Below are 22024 nucleotides of genomic sequence, written 5' to 3'. Positions count from 1 at the left end.
TGTGCATGCACAGCCGTCACTCACAGTGGTGTAAGGAGGCTTATGTCCTGTAGACCCAGCCCATGCTAATAAGTGCACACGTCCATCATGGCTGGGTGACACGCTATCATTTCTGCTGCACTTTTATGTCTGCGTATGTTCTCTAGCTGCACCACGCTCAGTGGATCTCTATCTGCACCACACTCAATGGATCTCTAGCTGCACCACACTCAGGGGATCTCTAGCTGCACCACACTCAGTGGATCTCTATCTGCACCACACTCAATGGATCTCTAGCTGCACCACACTCAGGGGATCTCTAGCTGCACCACACTCAGGGGATCTCTAGCTGCACCACGCTCAGTGGATCTCTATCTGCACCACACTCAATGGATCTCTAGCTGCACCACACTCAGGGGATCTCTAGCTGCACCACACTCAGGGGATCTCTAGCTACGCCACACTCAGGGGATCTCTAGCTGCACCACACTCAGGGGATCTCTATCTGCACCACACTCAGGGGATCTCTAGCTGCGCCACACTCAGGGGATCTCTATCTGCGCCACACTCAGGGGATCTCTAGCTGCACCACACTCAGGGGATCTCTATCTGCACCACACTCAGGGGATCTCTAGCTGCGCCACACTCAGGGGATCTCTAGCTGCGCCACACTCAGGGGATCTCTAGCTGCACCACACTCAGGGGATCTCTATCTGCACCATACTCAGGATCTTGACCTGCATCAATTTTAGTGGATCTCTAGCTGCTCCACACTCAGTTGATCTCTAACTGCATTACGCTCAGTGGATCTCTAGCTGCACCACACTTAATGGATCTCTAGCTGCACTGCGCTCAGTGGATCTCTAGCTGCTCCATGCTCAGTGGATCTAGCTGCACTGTGTTCATTGGATCTCTAGCTGCACTGCGCTCAGTGGATCTAGCTGCACTGCGCTCAGTGGATCTCTAGCTGCACTGCGCTCAGTGGATTTCTAGCTTCACCATGCTTAGTGGATCACTAGTTGCTCCACACTGAGTGGATCTCTAGTTGCACTGCACTCAGTGGATCTAGCTACATTGTGCTCAGTGGATCTCTAGATGCCCCATGCTCAGTGGATTTCTAGCTGCACCACGCTCAGTGGATTTCTAGCTGCACCACGCTCAGTGGATTTCTAGCTGCACCACGCTCAGTGTATCTCTAGTTGCACCACATTCAGTGTATCTCTAGCGGCACCATGCTCAGTTCATCTCTGGCTGCACTGCACTCAGTGAATCTCTAGCTGTACCCCGCTCAGTTGATGACATGCACTCTCAGTATTTGATGTGTTCCCCCTACCGGGGGCCGAGCTCTGCACACACTTGTCATCAATCAGCCCTGTAGCTCGGAGCTCTTTCATGTTTCTTGGAGTGACATTTAGAGTCCAATTGTGTTTCATTCATTTATTTATTTGTTTTTTTGTTTATTTTTTTTTAGAATAAACACCAACGCACTGAACTCAGTTATCTAGTTGACAGACCTCGACGGGTAAACAGGTAGGAATCACATTTGGGCTTCTTTATTTCTTCACTCTTTTACGCAATAAGGATTATTTGGATTAACAGTTTAGTAATTGAACAATGCCCATCCCACTGTATAAAGGAAAGTGCGATTGTAGGAGGGCGAGTGGTAGCAATATCATGTTATACCTTCTCTAAAGTACATACTGCGTATAACAGCGAGGATGCTCTGTGTAATGTGTGATACTGCCAGCACTGTCCCCTCACCTGCCTCTGTGTAATATGTGATACTGCCAGCACTGTCCCCTCACCTGCCTCTGTGTAATGTGTGATACTGCCAGCACTGTCCCCTCACCTGCCTCTGTGTAATGTGTGATACTGCCAGCACTGTCCCCTCACCTGCCTCTGTGTAATGTGTGATACTGCCAGCACTGTCCCCTCACCTGCCTCTGTGTAATGTGTGAGTCTGCCAGCACTCTCCCCTCACCTGCCTCTCTGTGTAATGTGTGATTCTGCCAGCACTGTCCCCTCACCTGCCTCTGTGTAATGTGTGATACTGCCAGCACTGTCCCCTCACCTGCCTCTCTGTGTAATGTGTGATACTGCCAGCACTGTCCCCTCACCTGCCTCTGTGTAATGTGTGATTCTGCTAGCACTGTCCCCTCACCTGCCTCTCTGTGTAATGTGTGATACTGCCAGCACTGTCCCCTCACCTGCCTCTGTGTAATGTGTGAGTCTGCCAGCACTGTCCCCTCACCTGCCTCTGTGTAATGTGTGAGTCTGCCAGCACTGTCCCCTCACCTGCCTCTGTGTAATGTGTGATTCTGCCAGCACTGTCCCCTCACCTGCCTCTGTGTAATGTGTGAGTCTGCCAGCACTGTCCCCTCACCTGCCTCTGTGTAATGTGTGAGTCTGCCAGCACTGTCCCCTCACCTGCCTCTGTGTAATGTGTGATACTGCCAGCACTGTCCCCTCACCTGCCTCTGTGTAATGTGTGATTCTGCCAGCACTGTCCCCTCACCTGCCTCTGTGTAATGTGTGATTCTGCCAGCACTGTCCCCTCACCTGCCTCTCTGTGTAATGTGTGATTCTGCCAGCACTGTCCCCTCACCTGCCTCTGTGTAATGTGTGATACTGCCAGCACTGTCCCCTCACCTGCCTCTGTGTAATGTGTGATTCTGCCAGCACTGTCCCCTCACCTGCCTCTCTGTGTAATGTGTGATACTGCCAGCACTGTCCCCTCACCTGCCTCTGTGTAATGTGTGATACTGCCAGCACTGTCCCCTCACCTGCCTCTCTGTGTAATGTGTGATTCTGCCAGCACTGTCCCCTCACCTGCCTCTCTGTGTAATGTGTGATTCTGCCAGCACTGTCCCCTCACCTGCCTCTGTGTAATGTGTGATACTGCCAGCACTGTCCCCTCACCTGCCTCTGTGTAATGTGTGATACTGCCAGCACTGTCCCCTCACCTGCCTCTCTGTGTAATGTGTGATACTGCCAGCACTGTCCCCTCACCTGCCTCTGTGTAATGTGTGATTCTGCCAGCACTGTCCCCTCACCTGCCTCTGTGTAATGTGTGATTCTGCCAGCACTGTCCCCTCACCTGCCTCTGTGTAATGTGTGATACTGCCAGCACTGTCCCCTCACCTGCCTCTGTGTAATGTGTGATTCTGCCAGCACTGTCCCCTCACCTGCCTCTCTGTGTAATGTGTGATTCTGCCAGCACTGTCCCCTCACCTGCCTCTGTGTAATGTGTGATTCTGCCAGCACTGTCCCCTCACCTGCCTCTGTGTAATGTGTGATTCTGCCAGCACTGTCCCCTCACCTGCCTCTGTGTAATGTGTGATTCTGCCAGCACTGTCCCCTCACCTGCCTCTGTGTAATGTGTGATTCTGCCAGCCCTGTCCCCTCACCTGCCTCTGTGTAATGTGTGATTCTGCCAGCACTGTCCCCTCACCTGCCTCTCTGTGTAATGTGTGATTCTGCCAGCACTGTCCCCTCACCTGCCTCTGTAATGTGTGATTCTGCCAGCACTGTCCCCTCACCTGCCTCTCTGTGTAATGTGTGATACTGCCAGCACTGTCCCCTCACCTGCCTCTGTGTAATGTGTGATTCTACCAGCACTGTCCCCTCACCTGCCTCTGTGTAATGTGTGATTCTGCCAGCACTGTCCCCTCACCTGCCTCTCTGTGTAATGTGTGATTCTGCCAGCCCTGTCCCCTCACCTGCCTCTGTGTAATGTGTGATTCTGCCAGCACTGTCCCCTCACCTGCCTCTGTAATGTGTGATTCTGCCAGCACTGTTTCCTCACCTGCCTCTGTGTAATGTGTGATTCTGCCAGCACTGTCCCCTCACCTGCCTCTGTGTAATGTATGATTCTGCCAGCACTGTCCCCTCACCTGGCTCTCTGTGTAATGTGTGATTCTGCTAGCACTGTCCCCTCACCTGCCTCTGTAATGTGTGATTCTGCCAGCACTGTCCCCTCACCTGCCTCTCTGTGTAATGTGTGATACTGCCAGCACTGTCCCCTCACCTGCCTCTGTGTAATGTGTGATACTGCCAGCACTGTCCCCTCACCTGCCTCTGTGTAATGTGTGATTCTACCAGCACTGTCCCCTCACCTGCCTCTGTGTAATGTGTGATTCTGCCAGCACTGTCCCCTCACCTGCCTCTCTGTGTAATGTGTGATTCTGCCAGCCCTGTCCCCTCACCTGCCTCTGTGTAATGTGTGATTCTGCCAGCACTGTCCCCTCACCTGCCTCTGTAATGTGTGATTCTGCCAGCACTGTCCCCTCACCTGCCTCTGTGTAATGTGTGATTCTGCCAGCACTGTCCCCTCACCTGCCTCTGTAATGTGTGATTCTGCCAGCACTGTCCCCTCACCTGCCTCTCTGTGTAATGTGTGATTCTGCCAGCACTGTCCCCTCACCTGCCTCTGTGTAATGTGTGATTCTGCCAGCACTGTCCCCTCACCTGCCTCTGTGTAATGTGTGATTCTGCCAGCACTGTCCCCTCACCTGCCTCTGTGTAATGTGTGATTCTGCCAGCACTGTCCCCTCACCTGCCTCTGTGTAATGTGTGATTCTGCCAGCACTGTCCCCTCACCTGCCTCTGTGTAATGTGTGATTCTGCCAGCCCTGTCCCCTCACCTGCCTCTGTGTAATGTGTGATTCTGCCAGCACTGTCCCCTCACCTGCCTCTCTGTGTAATGTGTGATTCTGCCAGCACTGTCCCCTCACCTGCCTCTGTAATGTGTGATTCTGCCAGCACTGTCCCCTCACCTGCCTCTCTGTGTAATGTGTGATACTGCCAGCACTGTCCCCTCACCTGCCTCTGTGTAATGTGTGATACTGCCAGCACTGTCCCCTCACCTGCCTCTGTGTAATGTGTGATTCTACCAGCACTGTCCCCTCACCTGCCTCTGTGTAATGTGTGATTCTGCCAGCACTGTCCCCTCACCTGCCTCTCTGTGTAATGTGTGATTCTGCCAGCCCTGTCCCCTCACCTGCCTCTGTGTAATGTGTGATTCTGCCAGCACTGTCCCCTCACCTGCCTCTGTAATGTGTGATTCTGCCAGCACTGTTTCCTCACCTGCCTCTGTGTAATGTGTGATTCTGCCAGCACTGTCCCCTCACCTGCCTCTGTGTAATGTATGATTCTGCCAGCACTGTCCCCTCACCTGGCTCTCTGTGTAATGTGTGATTCTGCTAGCACTGTCCCCTCACCTGCCTCTGTAATGTGTGATTCTGCCAGCACTGTCCCCTCACCTGCCTCTCTGTGTAATGTGTGATACTGCCAGCACTGTCCCCTCACCTGCCTCTGTGTAATGTGTGATACTGCCAGCACTGTCCCCTCACCTGCCTCTGTGTAATGTGTGATTCTACCAGCACTGTCCCCTCACCTGCCTCTGTGTAATGTGTGATTCTGCCAGCACTGTCCCCTCACCTGCCTCTCTGTGTAATGTGTGATTCTGCCAGCCCTGTCCCCTCACCTGCCTCTGTGTAATGTGTGATTCTGCCAGCACTGTCCCCTCACCTGCCTCTGTAATGTGTGATTCTGCCAGCACTGTCCCCTCACCTGCCTCTGTGTAATGTGTGATTCTGCCAGCACTGTCCCCTCACCTGCCTCTGTAATGTGTGATTCTGCCAGCACTGTCCCCTCACCTGCCTCTGTGTAATGTGTGATTCTGCCAGCACTGTCCCCTCACCTGCCTCTGTGTAATGTGTGATTCTGCCAGCACTGTCCCCTCACCTGCCTCTCTGTGTAATGTGTGATACTGCCAGCACTGTCCCCTCACCTGCCTCTGTGTAATGTCTGATACTGCCAGCACTGTCCCCTCACCTGCCTCTGTGTAATGTGTGATTCTGCCAGCACTGTCCCCTCACCTGCCTCTGTAATGTGTGATTCTGCCAGCACTGTCCCCTCACCTGCCTCTGTAATGTGTGATACTGCCAGCACTGTCCCCTCACCTGCCTCTGTGTAATGTGTGATTCTGCCAGCACTGTCCCCTCACCTGCCTCTGTGTAATGTGTGATTCTGCCAGCACTGTCCCCTCACCTGCCTCTGTAATGTGTGATTCTGCCAGCACTGTCCCCTCACCTGCCTATCTGTGTAATGTGTGATTTTGCCAGCACTGTCCCCTCACCTGCCTCTGTGTAATGTGTGATACTGCCAGCACTGTCCCCTCACCTGCCTCTGTAATGTGTGATACTGCCAGCACTGTCCCCTCACCTGCCTCTCTGTGTAATGTGTGATACTGCCAGCACTGTCCCCTCACCTGCCTCTGTGTAATGTGTGATTCTGCCAGCACTGTCCCCTCACCTGCCTATCTGTGTAATGTGTGATACTGCCAGCACTGTCCCCTCACCTGCCTCTGTGTAATGTCTGATACTGCCAGCACTGTCCCCTCACCTGCCTCTCTGTGTAATGTGTGATTCTGCCAGCACTGTCCCCTCACCTGCCTCTGTGTAATGTGTGATTCTGCCAGCACTGTCCCCTCACCTGCCTCTCTGTGTAATGTGTGATTCTGCCAGCACTGTCCCCTCACCTGCCTCTCTGTGTAATGTCTGATTCTACCAGCACTGCCCCTCACCTGCCTCTCTGTGTAATGTGTGATTCTGCCAGCACTGTCCCCTCACCTGCCTCTGTGTAATGTGTGATTCTGCCAGCACTGTCCCCTCACCTGGCTCTGTGTAATGTGTGATTCTGCCAGCACTGTCCCCTCACCTGCCTCTGTGTAATGTGTGATTCTGCCAGCACTGTCCCCTCACCTGCCTCTGTGTAATGTGTGATTCTGCCAGCACTGTCCCCTCACCTGGCTCTGTGTAATGTGTGATTCTGCCAGCACTGTCCCCTCACCTGCCTCTGTGTAATGTGTGATTCTGCCAGCACTGTCCCCTCACCTGCCTCTGTGTAATGTGTGATTCTGCCAGCACTGTCCCCTCACCTGCCTCTGTGTAATGTGTGATACTGCCAGCACTGTCCCCTCACCTGGCTCTGTGTAATGTGTGATTCTGCCAGCACTGTCCCCTCACCTGGCTCTGTGTAATGTGTGATTCTGCCAGCACTGTCCCCTCACCTGCCTCTCTGTGTAATGTGTGATTCTGCCAGCCCTGTCCCCTCACCTGCCTCTGTGTAATGTGTGATTCTGCCAGCACTGTCCCCTCACCTGGCTCTGTGTGTAATGTGTGATACTGCCAGCACTGTCCCCTCACCTGGCTCTGTGTAATGTGTGATTCTGCCAGCACTGTCCCCTCACCTGGCTCTGTGTAATGTGTGATTCTGCCAGCACTGTCCCCTCACCTGCCTCTCTGTGTAATGTGTGATTCTGCCAGCCCTGTCCCCTCACCTGCCTCTGTGTAATGTGTGATTCTGCCAGCACTGTCCCCTCACCTGCCTCTCTGTGTAATGTGTGATACTGCCAGCACTGTCCCCTCACCTGCCTCTGTGTAATGTGTGATTCTGCCAGCACTGTCCCCTCACCTGCCTCTGTGTAATGTGTGATTCTGCCAGCACTGTCCCCTCACCTGCCTCTCTGTGTAATGTGTGATTCTGCCAGCACTGTCCCCTCACCTGGCTCTGTGTAATGTGTGATTCTGCCAGCACTGTCCCCTCACCTGCCTCTGTGTAATGTGTGATACTGCCAGCACTGTCCCCTCACCTGGCTCTGTGTAATGTGTGATTCTGCCAGCACTGTCCCCTCACCTGCCTCTGTGTAATATCTGATTCTGCCAGCACTGTCCCCTCACCTGCCTCTCTGTGTAATGTGTGATTCTGCCAGCACTGTCCCCTCACCTGCCTCTGTGTAATGTGTGATACTGCCAGCACTGTCCCCTCACCTGGCTCTGTGTAATGTGTGATTCTGCCAGCACTGTCCCCTCACCTGCCTCTCTGTGTAATGTGTGATTCTGCCAGCCCTGTCCCCTCACCTGCCTCTGTGTAATGTGTGATTCTGCCAGCACTGTCCCCTCACCTGCCTCTCTGTGTAATGTGTGATTCTGCCAGCACTGTCCCCTCACCTGGCTCTGTGTAATGTGTGATACTGCCAGCACTGTCCCCTCACCTGCCTCTGTGTAATGTGTGATTCTGCCAGCACTGTCCCCTCACCTGCCTCTGTGTAATGTGTGATTCTGCCAGCACTGTCCCCTCACCTGCCTCTGTGTAATGTGTGATTCTGCCAGCACTGTCCCCTCACCTGCCTCTCTGTGTAATGTGTGATTCTGCCAGCACTGTCCCCTCACCTGCCTCTCTGTGTAATGTGTGATTCTGCCAGCACTGTCCCCTCACCTGGCTCTGTGTAATGTGTGATTCTGCCAGCACTGTCCCCTCACCTGGCTCTGTGTAATGTGTGATTCTGCCAGCACTGTCCCCTCACCTGCCTCTGTGTAATATCTGATTCTGCCAGCACTGTCCCCTCACCTGCCTCTCTGTGTAATGTGTGATTCTGCCAGCACTGTCCCCTCACCTGCCTCTGTGTAATGTGTGATACTGCCAGCACTGTCCCCTCACCTGGCTCTGTGTAATGTGTGATTCTGCCAGCACTGTCCCCTCACCTGCCTCTGTGTAATGTGTGATTCTGCCAGCACTGTCCCCTCACCTGCCTCTCTGTATAATGTGTGATTCTGCCAGCACTGTCCCCTCACCTGCCTCTGTGTAATGTGTGAGTCTGCCAGCACTGTCCCCTCACCTGCCTCTGTGTAATGTGTGATACTGCCAGCACTGTCCCCTCACCTGCCTCTGTGTAATGTGTGATACTGCCAGCACTGTCCCCTCACCTGCCTCTGTGTAATGTGTGATACTGCCAGCACTGTCCCCTCACCTGGCTCTGTGTAATGCTGCGGAGGGGAATACTTGTTTCAGTCTCATACTGTAGCTATACAGCCAGTTACTGCAGCTCCCACTGTGTCCATAGGATGGCAGAAGAATATTTGATTTTCTGTGTCTCCTCAATACTGTGCTGTTTGTATTTGCAGTTCTGCATTCCAGGAAGCAGACATAGTAAGCTCTAAGGATAGTGGGCACGGAGACAGTGAGCAAGGAGACAGTGATCATGACGCCACTAATCGAGGTCAATCCTCTGGTAAGTCTGATGAGAGCAGGAATCAGAATTGGTTCTTTATCCCCTTAGTGGCAAGAGCTGCAATCCCAAAATACCTTATATCATATGCCAATCCAAATGTGACAAGTAAGTGGAGAACACTGCCATTCATGTCTGACACTCAGCTAAGCAGGGAGCATGGAAGGGGTTTAATAAAAGGAGGTTCAATGTGACTTCTCTATAAACCAAACAATATATGGAGTTGGAGGGTGGTGTACAATGAAGGCTCACCAATGGATTGAAAGGGCAAGAAAAGTACATAGCTATAACATAGATAGATACATAGATAGGTAGATGTTGGAGAGATATATAGATGGAAAGAATTAGATAGGTAGATAGATAGATATAGATAGATAGATAAATAGATAGAGGGATAGATAGATAGAGGGATAGACAGATGATGGAGAGATATATAGATGGAAAGAATTAGATAGTTAGATAGAGGGATAGATAGATAGATAGAGATAGATGGATAGAATGTAAGCCCGCAAGGGTAGGGCCCTCTTCCCTCTGTACTAGTCTGTCTACTGTAACTTGTGTATGTATTCTGTATGTAACCCCTTCTCATGTACAGCACCATGGAATTAATGGTGCTCTATAAATAAATAATAAAATAGATAGATGGATAGATAGAGGGATAGATAGACAGGTGATGGAGAGATATTTAGATTGAATGAGATAGATAAATAGATTGTTTAATAGAATGGAATAGATAAAATGTGATAGATAGAATGAGATAGATAGATAGAATGGGATAGGTATTGATATATTTTCTTGTGTATTAGATGTAGGGAGCCTCTTAAGTGCTGCCAGGTGATAATTCAGTTCTCTTGTGATTTCCCTGACACTAGATGGATTAGCACACATAAATAGAAGGATGGATCAGTATAGATGGATGGATGGATGGATATAGATAGAGAGATAGATTAGGTAGTTGGATGGATACACATAGGTAGATGAGAGATGGATGCTGATAAGCTACAAGGGACACATCTAGTACTTCTGTGCACATAATGTTCCTGTACTCATCCCATTTAAGTTCCCCAATGCTCAGCCCATCCACATGACAAATCACAAATTGCTTCGGGAATTCACAAACATACAACGCTAAGCACTGACTGTAAATCTTATTAGAATTTTATGGATTGATGTGAAATTTGATAGATAAATATTAGAGAGATTGATGGATAGTTAGCTAACTGGATAGATAGACAATATAGGATAGATAGATAATGGATAGATATATAGATAGATAGATAGATAGATAGATAGATAGAAGGATAGAGGGATAGATAGATAGATAGATGGATAGATAGAGAGAAAGATAATATGGGATAGATTAATTAGATTGATAGTTTACTTAGATGGATAGATAGATAGATGGATATAGGGATAGATGGATAGATAGATAGATAGAGGGATAGATGGATGGATAGATAAATACATAGATGAAAGATAGATAGATAGATAATGGATGGATAGATAGATAGATAGATACATACATAGATGATAGATAGATAGATAGATACATAGATAATGGATAGATAGATAGATAGATAGATGATAGATAAGATGATAGATAGATGAGTAGATAATATGGGATAGATAGATAGATAATGGATAGATAGACAGATAATAGATAGATAGATAGATAATGGATCAATATATAGATAGGTTGATAGATAGATGATAGATAGATAGATAGATAGATAGATAGATAGATTAGTAGATAATATGGGATAGATAGATAATATGGGATAGATAGCTAGATGGATGGAGAGATAGATAGATACATTGATAGATGATAGTACCAGCCGCCCAGCAACATATAATTTCTAGACTCCTGTATAACACAATGTGGTGAATGGCTCCTTTGTCCGGGATGCATCCAGCATTAGTACTTGTGAGGATTGTGACTCCCATGATCTTGAATAGATCCCATAATTGAGGGCAGTGTCTATAGAAATGCCCTCCCCAGCTGTCTGCGTGCTCGGAGTTGGGTGATATCCACACTATTGCTGGTGGTGGCTTCTAGCAGACACCAGGCACAGTTTATGAAGCAGACGTTGCTGGAGATATGAGAGCTTCTGTCTTGGCCTTTGCCTTGTGCGCAGTGTGCTGCATTGTATGGGAAATCCTTTCAATAGAGGAGACTGCTCTCCAGCCCCCCTTCTATTTTTACAAGTCATTAATATGCAGGCCTAATGAGAGTTCAGGAGAGCCAAGAATCCCTGGAGGTCGCTGCTCCTTGTGGGACTTCATGCTAAAGTGAACAGAGCGTCTATTTAATGTCTGGGAACCCGCACACTAACTAAGGCTTGCCAGAAGTTTACATTCAGCACAGAGAACCCTTTATTTTTCCCTATATGTGGGGCTCTGATTTATTGTTGTCTTGACTTAAAGAGATCTGTCTCGACCTATTTTATTATAAAGCGGGTTATTAATGTAAGCAGTGAATAGGGCTTAGCAGCAGACAGTAGGCCCACTTTGTGGAATTTTTTTCTCAGGTTTTCAAAGCTGCTAACCCAGTGAAGCTTTAAAAAGGTTAGTTTACCAGCATAATGGCTTGTAATTAAGGAGCACAGAATATTTAATTGGCATCTGTTATGCAAATCGCCAATACTCAGACAATATATGCGTTTGACTAATTAAAAAAAAAATAATAATATGTAATTAGACTTATGCTAGTCTGCTTCCCAGATGCCATATTAAGCAACAAGTCATTATATACAGGCAGTGCAGGAGCAAAGAGGATATATTAGGGGGAAATGGATGGACAGGACAGAGAGTATTAGAGGAGTATAGAGTCAAAGAAATAAATATTACAACAAATAAATGCTAGTAAATAATACAATAAAGATATACTAATAAATATTACAACAAATAAATACTAAAAATACTAATAAATAATATTAAACAAATAAATAATAATACAACAAATAAATACTAATAAATAATAATAAATAATACAACACCGAAATACTAATAAATAAATATATTGGGAAACAAGAAACAGATCTTTATAGCTCTATACAATATATATATATATATATATATATATATATATACATACATAGAAGTGTGTATGTATATATATATATATATATATATATATATGTATACACACATGTGTGATGGACATATGATATATATATATATATATATATATATATGTGTGTGTGTGTGTGGATTTATACAAATATATGTATATATATTGTCTTATTTTTTTATAATATATATGTATATATATATATATATATATATATATTGGAAGTGGATAAGCAGAAGAGGCCTGGACCTGGATGAATGGCCACTATGGTCACCAAACCTTGCACAGACAGTATTTTTTCCTTAGAGGAGTTTTCAAAGATACATATATATATATATATATATATATATATATATATATATACATTATATATATATATATACATATATATATATATATATATGTATGTATATATATATATATATACATATATATATATATATATATATATATACATGTATATAGGTGTTGGGTTTGGTTGGTTGTCACTGTATATCCGTCATATAGATTCACCACTTGGCAGATAACAGGTCACCCAATGGTTTTCGTGAATTCTCTTGCTGTTCGGCTCTTCTTCATCAGGGTTCTCCTCATTAGCTATCTTACGCTGGGAACCTGCTCTTTGAAGACACATTTGTGTTATGTCTTTGCATAGTGTCATTGATAAACTGCTGGTTTCCCTGAAAATGCAAAGATGTTTGTTCCAAATGAAGCCAAATGGTGTTTTTTTTGAGATGCTGAAGGGCCTGTCTGTGTTGGCCATTTGCTACCTTCATGTTTAGGAGGCCCCAGTGAGGACCATTTGTCTGACCCTGGAGGATGTCCACTGCATTCCTTATAGCTAATCATTGATATTCAGTGAGATAATGGACAGATAATGTTTTTTGTCACATGGTCCTGGCAGGCACCAGCACAGGTGACAGATCCATGTCCATGCTTGATTCCATTAGTGGTGGTGGTTAGGTGTTGCGTTAACCTTGTCAGTCTTTATTTATAGCAGTTATGGTCTCGCCATGGTGGTGTACGTCAGCTGACTTATTGCTTCTGTGCCGTCAGTGATATTCTTTCTTACAATATGCATGTGATGTGTTATTTTTGATCTCAGATTCGCTCTTCTTGGCAATTTTATGGTCCATTTAGTGAGTGGACATTAATTTGTAACTTAAGTCTACCTGTAGTCTCTCAATTTCTCTGGCCACTGATCTAGAGCTGCAGTGTAATCTGTTGAACATTGCGGTGGGTTATTGAGCAGCATGGTGGGTGATTTTACATCAGACATGCTTTGAGGCCCACACGCTGTGCATGGCTTGCGGATTCGGAGATAAGGCCCGGCCTGCAGCTCTTTCCCAGCTGAGGACGAATATACTCGCTGTATAAATACCTTCACCGTAATGAAATGATTGAGTTAGACAACTCATTTGGAAATAATTTGGGTTTTACTCAGCCACTGATCTACCGGCTCCGCCACACCGGCTCACACACGCTATTTCCATAATGTGATATTGCAGCTTGTGATTTGCAAGGCCATAAAGCCATAAAATCAATCATTTATCAATGAGAAAACCAAAACACAGTTTATAGCAGTCACTAATAGACATGGTTAGTTTATCTCTCCTGCAGTAAAGTAGGATTACAGGAAAAGGACGATCAATTGGGGGAATTAATTAGAAAATACCAGTTGCCAGCTTACCTCACCGACTGATGTGATTATGTCACAGTCACTGGTGACCCCACAGTCCACGTCAGTGCCACGGAAAGTCACAGGTGACATTGAGAACTGCGGCTCTGCTACTAAGTGATTTTAGAAGCTACCACCATATTAATATCTAGCTTTGCCCCTGGGCTACTAAGAAGTCTTTATTTCTTCTATATAATCCCCTCTCACTTCTATATTTATACAATTATATCCCACGCTTCTAACATCACGCTCCCAATATTAGTCTTAGATGTTTCTGTAAAACTTGCTCAAATGTACAAATGTAGCGAAGGAATGTTATTAAGATCTGACCTTTAAATGTCTTCTCACGCTGCAATTCATTAAAGCTAGGAAGGGGCTATAAATAAGATGACTTCCCAGTTTATTATCTAGCAGGCGGTATACCCAGTGTACGCAGGGTGCCCCCCATCCTGGCACACAGCAATCTATTTTCCCACCCTTTCCTTTACTAACATATTCAAGCCCTTTGCCCTTCTCCCATGGAGAGGGAACAATGTCTCATGAATACACGGCTCCTCGCACATCCAGCGCCATTCACCACCAGTTGATTTAAAATCTGTAATTTATTTTGGAGGCTTTTCCTTCACTTCTCTAAAACCAACAGTCTGACAGCTGGTAATGATAAGCCCACATTACCTACTCTATCTATCTATCTATCTATCTATCTATCTATCTATCTATCTATCTATCTATCCCTCTTTCTTTCCATCTATCTAGCTATCCCTCTTTCTATCTATCTATCCATCTATCTATCTATCTATCATCTATCTATCTATGTATCTCTATTTATCTATCTTTTTATCTATCTATCTATCTATGATCTATATATTTGTTTATCTGCCTACCTGTTGATTATCTCATTAATTCATCAGAGTCATCCTTCCTTCCTCTCTTTCCTCCTTCCTTTTTTTCTTCCTTACTTTTACAGTTTCTTTCATTTACTGTTTCTTCCTTCCTTGCTCTTTCTTTCTTTTTTTCTTCCTTACTTTCTTTCTTCCTTTCACTCTTTCTTGTTTCCTTCCTTCCTGTCTTTCATTCTTTCTTCCTTTCTTTTACTCTTTCTTTCTTCCTCTTTCCTTCCTTCTTTCTTTCTCTTTTCTTTTTTTTTCTTTTTTTTACTTTCTTTCTCTTTTATTTTCTTTCTTCTGTCCTTCCTTTCTTTCTTTCTTTTTTCTTTCTTTCTTCTTCTCTTTCTTTTTTCTTTCTTTCTTTCTATCTTTCTTTCTCTTTCTTTCTTTCATCCTTCCTTCCCTTCTTTCTTCCTTCGTCCCTCCCTCCTTTCTTTCTTTCTTTCTTTCTTTCTTCCTCTTTCCTTCTTTCTTTCTTTTTTCATTCTCTCTCTTTCTTTTTTCATTCTCTTTCTTTCTTTTTTTTACTTTCTTTCTCTTTTATTTTCTTCCTCCCTCCTTTCTTCTTTCCTTCCTCCTTCCTTTCTTTCTTTTTTACCTTTCTTTTATTTTTTCTTCCTTCTTTTCTTCCTTCCCTCCTTCCTTTCTTTCTTTCTATTTGTCTTTCTTTCTTCCTTTCTTTCTTCCTTTCACTCTTTCTTGTTTCATTCCTTCCATCCTTCCTTGCTGTCTTTCATTCTTTCTCCCTTTCGTTTACTCTTTCCTTCTTTCCTCTTTTCTTTTTTCTTTCTCTCTCTTTCTTTTTTTCTTTGTTTTTTCTTTCTCTCATTTTTCTTTCTGTCTTTCTTCCTTCCTTCCCTTCTTTCTTCCTTCGTCCTTCCTTTCTTTCTTTCTTTCTTTTTTTCTATCTCTCTTTCTTTCGTTCTTTTTTCTCTCTTTTTCTTTCTCCCTCCCTTCCTGCCTCCCTCCTTTTTTCCTTTCTTTCTTCCTTTCTTTTTCTTTTCTTTTATTATTTCTTCCTTTCTTTTATTTTTTCTTCCTTCCATCCTTCGTTCCTTCCCTCCTTCCTTCCTTTCTTTTATTCTTTTTTCCTTTCATTCTTTCTTCTTTCAGTCCTCTAACCTCCTTCTTCCTTCATTTCATTCTTTTATTATTTCCCTTCTTTCTATCTTTTTTCTTTCCTTCCTTTCTATTTTCCTTCCTTTCTTCCTCCATCCTTTCTTTCTTTTATTCTTTATTTCTTCCTTTCTTTCATTCTTTTTTCTTTCCTTCCTTTCTGTTTTCCCTTCTTCCTCCTTTCCTTCATTCTTTCTTTCATTCATTTCTTCCCTTCTTTCTTTTTTCTTTCCTTCCTTTCTGTTTTCCCTCCTTCCTTTTGTTTGTCCTTTCTTTCTTTTTTCTTTCCTTCCTTTCTGTTTTCCCTCCTTCCTATCTTTTGTCCTTTCTTTCTTTTTTCTTTCCTTCCTTTCTGTTTTCCCTCCTTCCTATCTTTTGTCCTTTCTTTTTTCTTTCCTTCCCTTCTGTTTTCTCTCCTTCCTACCCCTTGTATCTTATCTCTTTTGATGTTCTTTTAGTCTCTCTGTAGATACCTCACTCTTTCTATCTCATTATCTTTTTTATCTCATCTTTATCTCCCTGTAGCTAATAATTCATATTGATTTTTCTTCCCATAAGGGTAATACATTTATACTAACCTGTGAATAGTAAAGCGCAGTCAATCACGCTTTAGCAGGAAGGTTTTCACACCGAATAAAAAAAAATCCTTACAATTATTTAATACGTTTTCCTCTCATTATTTTTATTTGCACGACAGAGTATAAAAGATTGAAGTTGTGGGTTTCTGTATAAAGCCCTTTATGTTTCCCGTATCCCCTCCTCAGCCCTTCTCCGATTCTTTAATCCCAGCTGCAGTTCACGTCTGAATTCTTCAACAGCTCACTGATCAGTAATTTATTTCCAGACTTCTGCATACTTATTATCAATGGAAGGTTAGGATGGAAGGCGCAGCCACTATGTGCTACATTGCTTCATTTAAAATAAAAGTCATTACAAAGTGAGATTAATCTGTAATAAAAGCTCTTCCATTTGCTGCCCTTTACCACTTGTTGATGATTCTGCTTTTTTTTTATTTTCACAAAGTGCATTTATGGCTGTGAGATGACAGAACAGTTAACATTATGAATCTAATTATAACAGGGGGCATTAGCAGAATACTAAATGGATATTAGAACTGATGAAGCCGGAATGCAGGGACATAACACAAGACACACTATTAGTTTGTAAAAGTCATTGCATACACATGCAAACATGGACACTCCGGGCCCCATTTTGGCATTTACTCTCTGAGGGAGAAAAATAGCATTAAATGCAGCTCTATGTCAATCTACAACCATAAAATCACTAGGCAAATAAGGCAAATGTTATAGTGGCAACCTTTGTGCTGCCCCTTTAATTGTGTGGCCCTTTAAATAATCATAGGGGTTTTCCATCTTTTGTTCCCTCCGTAAACGCTTGTATTTTTGACTCCAAAACATTTTTTTGCAGTTTGGTTTACTCTAAAATGTTGCACCGTTTGCCTTTTGTGCTGCATTGTATTGCTGGCTGCAGAATGAGCTACCTTAGAATCTATCAGCGAGCTCATTCTAAGGGGTACTTTGCACGCTGTGACATCGCTAGCCGATGCTTGCGATGCTGAGCGTGATAGTCCCCGCCCCCGTCGCACATGCGATATCTTGTGATAGCTGCTGTAGCGAACATTATCGCTACGGCAGCTTCACACGCACTTACCTGCCCTGCGACGTCACTGTGGCCGGCGACCCGCCTCCTTCCTAAGGGGGCGGGTCGTGCGGCGTCACAGCGATGTCACACGGCAGGCGGCCAATAGAAGCGGAGGGGCGGAGATGAGCGGGACGTAAACATCCCGCCCACCTCCTTCCTTCCGCATAGCCGGTTTAGGCAGGTAAGGAGATGTTCCTCGCTCCTGCGGCTTCACACACAACGATGTGTGCTGCCGCAAGAACGAGAAACAACATCGTATCTCCTATTGGTGCGATATTATGAAAATGTCCGACGCTACTCAGATCACCGATTTACGACGCTTTTGCGATCGTTTATCGGTGCTTCTAGGCTTTACACGTTGCAACGTCGTTACCGGCGCCGGATGTGTGTCACTTTCGATTTGACCTCGACGATATCGCAGTAGCGATGTCGCAACGTGCAAAGTACCCCTAAAAGTGGAATGGGAGATTTTCTCTCATGGGAGAGTTTTGGCTTTCAGATGATATCAAAAGTGATTGTGCAGGGAAACAAAGCCTAGAAAGGCCAAACGGTGCAACATTTTTAACAGAACTGAACTCCATAATTGAATTTTAGGCCCAAATACTTACATTTATATAAAAAAAATGTAAAAAAAATAATAAAAATTAGTCCCAGGGTAGACAACCTAAATAGTTATGTTTCTATGTTTTATGCCAAATTGCATATTACTAAAAAAAATAAATAAAAAAAATAAAGCTGTATCTGCCGCTCCCCAGTGCTCCCGAGTAGGAGGTTTAGCTGTGTATAATATTGGTATAAAGCTGCGTGCACACAGTTGGTATGGGGAGGCACATTAGCATACATATGGCATTGTGTACACAAGCATTACCGCACAATTATAAGCAGCCCCACAGTGCATGTCTGTGTGCAAATCAATCACAATCCAAACCATTTATTGCTGTTCCTTCATCCAAACAAATGTTTGGGGACGGAGAAAAATATTATAACACATTCCCGGGTAATATTTGTTATTTATACAGCAAGCCCAGACTGCTATATGCTGTGTGCGAGCAATGCGGAACAATAGAACAAATATGTGATTGAAGGTAAAGAGAAAATTCCATAGAAAGCAAGTCATGTCATCGACGCCTAGGAAGGAAGGGAAAATCAATCACAATGTCAGATGTCACTCACAAAGTCTTAATAGGTTTAGGGACATAGAATAGGCCGGAAGCCGGGAGGACATGTGTTTGCTGGAAGAGATACAGTGATTTTTCAATGGTATCAGCATCCGCATCTCACATTACTCGAGAACTAAAATAGCTAATCACGAGCAGAAGTTCTGTAGTGTATACAGGGGGTGACAGGAGGCCACCTGCAAAGATGGGATGGAAAAACAGATCAGAACAAGATGGGAGGAAGTAAAGAGAAAACCTCTTGGCGGAGAGTACGGCTATGTACGCACTAGGATGTTTTTGCACTTCTCAAAAACGCTCCGTTTTTGGCCGCAAAAAAACACACAAAACGCACCCGCGGCAAAAACGCAATGGTAAAAACGCATGCGTTTTTCCCGCGTTTCGGTGCATTTTCGATCACTGCGTTTTGCTGCATTTTTCCAATGCATTGCATGGATAAAAAACGTAGTAAAACACAGGAAAGAATTGACATTACCATTTTTTTTAGCTCAAAAACGCAGCTAAAAAAAAAAGTTGTGTACAGACAGCAAAAATGAAAAGTCATAGACTTTGCTGGGGAAGCAAAGTCATTCAGTTTGGAGCCCAAAAACTCACCCGAAAAACGTGCAAAAACGCAGAGGAAAACGTTCAGTGCGCACATAGCCTAATAAAGGGTGAGACAGATATAAAGGCAACATGAAATAACATAGGGGGAGAAGGGAAAAGGAGGTAGAGGAAGGAAGAAAGAAAGAGGCAGGAAGGAAGGGAAAAGGAAGGAAGAAAGGAGGATGTAGGGAGATAGAGGGATAGAAGGGAAAAAAAGAAAGGCAGGAAGAAAGGAGAGAAGGGAAAAAGGAAGGAAGAAAAGAAGGATGTAGGGTGAGGGAGAGAAAAAAGGGAGAGAGGAAGAAATAGAGAGGCAGGAATAAAGGAGAGATAGAAGCAAAAAAGAAAGCTGTAGGGAGAGGGAGGGAAAGCATGCAGAAAGGAAAGAAGAAAGAAAGGCAGGAAGAAAGGACAGAAGGGAACAAGGAAGAAAGAAAAGAAGGATGTAGGGAGAGGGAGAAAACCAAAGGGAGAAAGGAATGAAGAAAGAAAGTGGATGTAGGGAGAGGGAGGGATAGAAGGGAAAAAGGAAAATAGAAAGAAAGAGGCAGAAAGAAAGGAGAAAAGAGAAGAAGGAAGAAAAGTAGGATATAAGGAGAGGCAGGGATAGAAGAGAAAAAAGGAAAATAGAAAGAAAGAAGCAGAAAGAGAAGAAGGAAGGAATAAAAAGGATATAGGGAGAGGGAGTGAAAGAAGGGAGAAAGGAAGGAAGAGGCTGGAAGAAAGAAGAGAAGGAAGAAAGAAAATAAGGATGTACGGAGAGGGAGGGAAATAAGGTAGAAAGAATGAAAGAAAGAAATAGGCAGGAAGAAAGGGAAGACGGATGAAAGAAAAGATGGATTTAGGGAGAGGGAAAGAAAGAAAGGAGAAAAGAAAAAAGAGGGAGGAGGGAAGAAGAAAGAAAGAAAAGAAGGAAAGAGGGAGGGAAAGACGGAAGAAAGACAGAAAAAAGGGGGAGGCAGAAAGAAAAGAGAGAAAGAAAAATGAAGGAATAAAGAAAATAAGGATGTGTAGGGAGAGGAAGGGAAAGAAGGCAGAAATAAAGGCATGAACATAGTGCTGTTTTCAGCCATTCTCTTCCATGTGGAGAGATAACAGACGCTCTACGTTTGCTGTTAGATACTGAAATATCAGCTGTTGGTATAAAAATCTTGCATATTCAATAAATATTTCTCCTTCCAAAAAGCCTGTAACCCTTAGATGGCCGTATTAGCTATGTCCTCACCCAATTATATCTCTTCAGTCTGGTGGACACAAGGGTTCGGCTGTACAGATGAATAAATCAGCCGGTAATATTGACCTTTCTGGTACTCCCAGACTGTGGGCTGATGAATACTACTTCAGCATGTCTCGTAGGCTGAGGGCGATATTCTGAATTATACCAACCTGTGAACTAAATGGCAGTGTAGAATTAGCTAATTGGGAGGCTGGGACTTTATGTAACCCTACTTACTCGTCTATCAACGTAATATATGAAGAATGTAATGAAGGGTACTTTAATACACCCAACACACCATTTAATAGCTCATTATCCATCTGGAGATTAACAAATCATTCCATTGAGTATTATCGGTGAAATTGATTATTTATAGCTATGAGTACATGAGTGTAAGTGCTTTCAGAATCTCAATTCATTGATTTCTGCTATTACTCATCTTTAGAGGTCGAGGTATTAGGCTTTTATCATAGATTAAAATCGATACTGTCAAATTGTGTAATTTTTTTCATTCGCAAAAAAGGATTAATATAAAAAATTTGAAAGCTGCCTATCCTTTCAATGGGTGTGATTCTATTACTTATTTTATCGACTCAAATGTGCCCCCTACAGGAGCTGACCTGTTCTCCAACTGTACAGAAGAGTGTAAAGCTCTGGGCCATTCGGATCGGTGCTGGATGCCTTCTTTTGTACCTTCCAGTGATGGCCGCCAGGCGGCAGACTACCGCAGCAATCTTCATGTGCCCGGCATGGACTCTGTTCCGGACACTGAAGTGTTTGAAGCACCCGAGGTGCCTCCAGGAGGGGAGAGATCCTTTTCTACTTTTGGAAAGGAGAAGGCATTACAAGGGCTGGCAGGAGTAGGCAATGGAAATGGAGGAGGGAATACACAGGAGAGAAAGGAGCTGGATGGCCTGCTCTCCGGGACCAGAGCGCCTTACAAGCCCCCCTATCTGAGTAAGTACTTGATATCTCCTGCTTAGTTCCAATAAATTCAAGGAGAAATATGACAAATGGGAAAGAGTTATGAAGCAGACAACACTTGAAGATACCGCTTGTGTTCTACAACTTGTAGTCTACTTGGCTGCAGTAGGTATTGTCGCTTGTTATTTCCCATACCAATGTTTAAATAAGGTATTGTTACATACTATCCTGAACATGTAGCTTCTAATGAGATCAGATACCTTCCACATTCTAAGAATCTTTGTCCCAAAAGACTTTAAAATTGGAAACAATACCATACTGTTCATATATGTTTTTTGTGCATCATGTATGTTATTAAATGAATGTTTAGACCTTGTGGTTGAGGAATCGAGACGTTCTGTAGAATCTTTCACTAAAGTGGGCTGTGAAATCAATGAAGGATGTAGTTATAACAGAGCAACAAGATTCACAATGCCTTAATCGAGTGACTTTGTTGATAGTCCGTCACTAGAGATGAGATGAGAACCACTCGCTCAAGCATCACCGAAGTTGGGTACCCTGTGTGCTCGGGCCACTGCGAGCTGCTTGCCATGGTTTGGGGGAAAATCAGCATTATTGGGAGTAGTGTGTACAAAAAAAAAAATGAACTCCATCCTCCGGAA

At 44.4% G+C, this 22024-nt stretch overlaps 1 protein-coding gene across 2 annotated transcripts in view; it reads left to right on the top strand.

The window, feature by feature from the left end:
- The window catches only part of PCDH10 (protocadherin 10), a 100078-nt gene that overhangs the window by 3544 nt on the left and 74510 nt on the right, over window positions 1-22024 (top strand). Inside the window, exons 2-4 of one of the 2 annotated variants that reach the window (XM_075348609.1) lie at window positions 1451-1509; window positions 8946-9052; window positions 21051-21395. In XM_075348609.1, coding sequence (XP_075204724.1) covers window positions 1451-1509; window positions 8946-9052; window positions 21051-21395 — 511 coding nt within the window. The remainder of the gene's footprint in view (window positions 1-1450; window positions 1510-8945; window positions 9053-21050; window positions 21396-22024) is intronic. The other variant, XM_075348618.1, reaches the window with a different exon arrangement.

The sequence above is a fragment of the Anomaloglossus baeobatrachus genome, chromosome 1, assembly GCF_048569485.1.
Source record: "Anomaloglossus baeobatrachus isolate aAnoBae1 chromosome 1, aAnoBae1.hap1, whole genome shotgun sequence".
Classification (NCBI taxonomy): Eukaryota; Metazoa; Chordata; class Amphibia; order Anura; family Aromobatidae; genus Anomaloglossus; species Anomaloglossus baeobatrachus.
The sequence above is the reverse complement of the archived record's forward strand: the minus strand, read 5'-3'. Positions and strand labels throughout refer to the sequence as shown.